This window comes from Salvelinus sp. IW2-2015, unplaced genomic scaffold (genome assembly GCF_002910315.2).
Source record: "Salvelinus sp. IW2-2015 unplaced genomic scaffold, ASM291031v2 Un_scaffold3015, whole genome shotgun sequence".
Lineage (NCBI taxonomy): Eukaryota > Metazoa > Chordata > Actinopteri > Salmoniformes > Salmonidae > Salvelinus > Salvelinus sp. IW2-2015.
In genome coordinates this window covers 9,165-14,439 of record NW_019944307.1, presented here as the reverse complement: position 1 = coordinate 14,439, position 5,275 = coordinate 9,165, and the positions used below count along the sequence as shown (strand labels likewise).

Below are 5,275 nucleotides of genomic sequence, written 5' to 3'. Positions count from 1 at the left end.
CTATCAGAACACAACTTACCTGGAAGTTTCTGTTTGACCTTGTCTTCCTCTTGGTCTCATCTCTGTCTGAAACTTTGACTCCTTTGCCCTTTGAACCGGCCTTCCATCCATCTATGTACTTGCGAAGTCTCTCTGAGTCCGCAGGTTCAGCACTCGAGTGACTGGGACATGTTCTGGACCTACAGGACAAGACAAGAAGAAGAGCATCACATTAGTTGTTCTGCACCTTAACGAAAGAGAAGAAGAGGCATCACATTTAGTTGTTCTGCACCTTAACGAAAAGAGAAGAGAGGCATCACATTAGTTGTTCTACACCTTAACGAAAGAGAAGAAGAAGCATCACATTAGTTGTTCTACACCTTAACGAAAGGAAGAAGAGCATCACATTAGTTTTCTAAACCTAACGAAAGAGAGAAGACAACATTGGTTTTCTGCACCTTAACGAAAGAGAAGAAGACACAACATTGGTTTTCCGCACCTTAACGAAAGAGAAGAAGACACAACATTTGGGTTTTCTGCACCTTAACGAAAGAGAAGAAGACACAAACATTGGTTTTCTGCACCAACAAGATTCAAATGTTTTGATTACAGTTTTGGTTTTCTTTTGTCAATTTTTTTATTTTTTTAGGTTGATTTATCTTTTAAAGGATAGGACAACAGTGGTGGGTTAATTTGAAGTTTTTTTTCTTTTAATATTTTTTTTTATAGCTCATCAATTGGTGTGGAACGAGTCTGGACCAAGTTTAGCCAACAGTTAGTACAATGCTTCCTCCATTGTGTTTGACTTTTACAAAAAAAGAACCAACAAATCACCACTACATCAAACTGTGACTACATTAATCCACGCCTCCTCTGATTCCAGTGGTGGGATCCTGAAATGGCCTGGTTGAAACTGTCCTAAGGCGTGTTTGTACATTAGTGTTAAACTTTACCACACTGGACCACAGTGAAGAAGATAGAGAAACCCCTTGGCCTGCTAGACAGACAGAAAACATTAAAGGCCCATGTTTCATAGATTCATATCATAGATGAGAGTAATGCTAGTGACGTTGGTTCATAATGTGTGTGAAAGTGCATCTGTGTGTGTGTGGTGTGTTTCCGGTACCTTCTCCAGTAGCTGACGGAGCTGTCCCTCCTTGGTGTCTCTGGAGCAGAGTTCTCGTTCGAGCCACTACTGTACAGATACACCTCCCTCTGCATCCTGGGCCGAGCTGTACACCTGCCAGCCTTTCTTAGGCTTGACTGTCTACACACACACACACACACACACACACACACACACACACACACACACACACACATGTTTCAAGTGAGCTCATTACACAGTAAAATGGTCTCAAATAACCAATGCAAGAGTTCCCGTCATGTGATTGGCTAACACACAGTATCTGTCTGGTTAACACACAGTATCATGTCATGTTACAACAGTATGTCTGGTAAACACACAGTATCTGTCTGGTTAACACACAGTATCTGTCTGGTTAACACACACAGTATCTATTGGTTAAAACACAGTATCTGTCTGGTTAACCACACAGTATTGTCTGCGTTAACACCAGTATCTTCGGTTAACACACAGTATCTGTCTGGTTAACACACAGTATCTGTCTGGTTAACACACAGTATCTGTCTGGTTAACACACAGTATCTGTCTGGTTACACACAGTATCTGTCTGGGGTTAACACACAGTATCTGTCTGGTTAACACCAGTAATCTGTCTGGTTAACACACAGTATCTGCTGGTTAACACACAGTTAATCTATCTGGTTAACCCACACAGTATCTGTCTGGTTAACAAGTATCTGCCTATGTGTTAAACAGTATCTATTTGGTTAACAGTGTCTGTATGGTTAACAGTGTCTGTACGGTTAACAGTTTATTGTTAACAGTTCGTATGGTTAACAGTGTCTTATGCTTAACGGTTCTGATGGTTAAAACAGTGCTGTCTGGTTAACAGTGTCTGTGTAGGTTAACAGTGGTCTGGATGTAACAGTGTCTGTATGGTTAACAGTGTCTGTATGGTTAACAGTATCTGTCTGGTTAACAGTATCCGTATGGTTAACAGTGTCTGTCTGGTTAACAGTATCTGTCTGGTTAACAGTGTCTGTATGGTTAACAGTATCTGTATGGTTAACAGTATCTGTATGGTTAACAGTATCTGTATGGTTAACAGTGTCTGTATGGTTAACAGTATCTGTATGGTTAACAGTATCTGTATGGTTAACAGTGTCTGTATGGTTAACAGTGTTAACAGTTTATGTCTAAAATGATGTAAAGGGGATGTCTATATACCCCTTGTCTCTCCACACTCCATTTCAACTCCGGAAGCTTAGAAGGACCAGTGGGTAAATCTCTTTCAATTCAATCCATTTTTTGGGGGACAGAATTCCTTTTGATTTGAAGGACACCTTCCATACAGTGAGCTCAGAAAGTTACTTTTTCTTGGACCTGAATGCCCAAAATTCAAGAGATAAAGGTGTTCAGAGTTGACCTATTTTGCACACCCCACCATACCATCGCTGGAAAAAACAAACACTTGAGATTGGTGTCATTTAAATGTTTACAAACAGGGTTGTCTAACTATTTTATAATTTCTTAAAACACGTTTTTTAATTTTAATTTTATGTARGTAATCTTTTAATCTTAAATGTAAATGTTATAAAAATTGCATAATTATTTTCATAATTGCATTTGTTGTTTGCCGAACCTATTTGACATAATCTGAGGTTTGATGTTGTGCCCGCCATCATGCTTTTGAATACAAGGGTCAAGGGTCAAGTTTTGGCTGATAGATGTACTTTCAAACGATACCACGACGATGGTTGGAGTTCCACACATCAGACGACATTGACTTGAACGGGAATATCAGCTGGTTTAAATAATACTGTCAATCCTCCAAGAGGAAACCTATTGGAATCATAGAACTATAGCTAATACAATAGACATGGCCATTTAAGTTGACATTCGATGGTGGGCTGGGCCGGCGGCCATCTTTGTGGTAGTAATAAAGAAGTTATCATTTCAATTCAATTCAAATGGTGCAATGGTGTACCAGTTCAATTGCAGTGGTCTGAAAGTGTAGGTTCATTCTATGAAACTGTTTTCTATGACTGAAATGAGACCCGTCCGGGGATTCAAGAGCATGTTGTGTTTCAACCGATGGCGCGCACAACACAAAAAACCTCAGATGATGTGAGGGTCTAATCTACAACATATAGACGTGTTTTTATATAATTGGCGATAAAGATAAAACAATAAAATAATCTAAATGTATATTTAAAGGTCCAATGCAGCTGTTTTTATCTCAATATCAAATCATTTCTGGGGGAACAATTAAGTACCTTACTGTGATTGTTRTCAATTAAAATGGTCAAAAAGYAACAAAAATAGTTTCATAGCAAAGAGCAATTTCTCAAACAATAATTTTGCTAGTCCTGTCTGGGAGTGGTCTGAGTGGGGAGGGTAAAAACTGAAAACTAGCTGTRATTGGCAGAGAGGGTTTGGAACACTCTTATTGGTTTATTCACTCATTTACCACCTGGTGAGGTCACTAGGCGGGCCATCTAAACTTGAATTACCGACCAGGGGGTCTCCCATTGATTTTGTCAGTCACTCTCACTCAGATATCATATTAAAAACGGCAAAATATGTAGAATTGCATGAAATTAGCTGTGAAACATATACTTTTTTATTTTTTTCTCTATACCGTCGAGAGGGGGGGATGTTTTGCTCTCAGGGTGTGAAGGTGCCTCCCAACAAAATGTTGCTTAAGGCCCCCAAAAGGCTAGGGCCGACCGGCTCTGCCTCCATGTGGATGTGGGTACACAGACCCGCAAGCCACTGTGGTCCCTCATGACAAGTTCCGATTTTTTTAAAACACTGTAGACTAGGGCACTTCAAAATTATATATAATATATTTATTAAGGGTGTTCTGCTAAATTTGCCCTTAAATATATAAAGAAAAATCTATTCAAAACACACCAACGCAACAGTTAAGAGAGAAAAGCATTACAATACTGTATCCCTGTAAAAGCCACGGAATGGCTTACAGATGTTTCAAACAATGAAAACAGAGAAAGCGATTCAAGCTTGTATTTGTGTTCTCAACATCGTGCCAACATCACCCAGTGTAATACGTACTTCCCAACATTGTATCAGTCTATCTGTCTAAAAGTATAATTATGCAGTTGGGTTTTAATCTAGCTAATAGTCTAACTCCTCACGCAGTGTCTTGCCGATGAAAAGCGCAGTCAACTCACCACAGAAGGGCAGTAGCCGAACAGCAGTAGAAACAGCAGCGGATTCAGCACCACGGACACCACGGACATTCTGCCCACAAACGGGGTCGTGTCCCGTTCCTCTGTCTCGGTATGTTTCAAGCACGTCGCTCAGTCAGTGTGGAAGATGACTGGTGATTGTGCCTGTTATTAATAAGAAAAAAAAATGGTCAAATGCCCCAGCTATTTAACAACTCCAGAGAAAGAGACCAATGGTAGATCAATGCCAGCGGACTAGTCATCACATTTACCACTGCTCCGAACGCGCATGCTACGCAGGCAGCGCGAGAGACAACATCAGCCGCTCGTGACAGTACGAGGTGGAAAAGTTTGTGGCAGCAGAAGGGGTGGTGAAACATCAGCGATGTACAGGGACCTGCAAAGCGGATATGACATAATTTAGGGATACTTGTCTCATCGACCCGATTAATTAATGTGATCAATAAAGACGCAATTGTGAATTTGTGATAAATATCCTACACTGGAGAGAGAGAGACAGACAGAGAAAGAGAGAGAGAGAGTGACAGAGAGAGTGAGAGAAAGAGACAGGGAGAGTGAGAGAGAAAGAGAGACAGACAGAGAGAGAGAAAGAGAGAGAGGTAAACATGTAAACATCTGCATAAACATTGGTAATGTAAACATGTTTCCCATGGCATAAAGCCCTTAAATTGAACTTGAATTGAGAGAGAGATATTTAAATACATGCATATAAGATATCGATGGAAAGGAAAAGCTGTATGCGAAAATTCTAAGTTATTATACCTAAGTAATCACTTACATTTGGTTAAATATTYGAAAATACAACATTTCCCAGAATGCATTAGTTTAACCCTCAAGTTGGCCATAAAGCCTTGAAAAAAAGAAGCCAAACAAATTAAATGGTTGGTGGAAATATAATTGGCTATTCTAAACACTAAGGTTAAAATAGTATATGAACATTGTTTCCAGGCAGAGAAAAGTGTGATATTCTTTTTGTTATCTAGAAGTGTGACCAGTC

General features: G+C 39.8%; 1 protein-coding gene across 1 annotated transcript in view; it reads right to left on the bottom strand.

The window, feature by feature from the left end:
• The window catches only part of LOC112075174 (noelin-3), a 10,326-nt gene extending 5,625 nt beyond the window's left edge, over positions 1 to 4,701 (bottom strand). The window contains 7 exon segments of the mRNA XM_024142202.2: positions 20 to 121; positions 124 to 152; positions 155 to 179; positions 1,106 to 1,166; positions 1,168 to 1,195; positions 1,198 to 1,246; positions 4,261 to 4,701. Coding sequence (XP_023997970.2) covers positions 20 to 121; positions 124 to 152; positions 155 to 179; positions 1,106 to 1,166; positions 1,168 to 1,195; positions 1,198 to 1,246; positions 4,261 to 4,329 — 363 coding nt within the window. The 5' untranslated portion in view covers positions 4,330 to 4,701.
• Between the last annotated feature and the right edge of the window lie 574 nt (positions 4,702 to 5,275).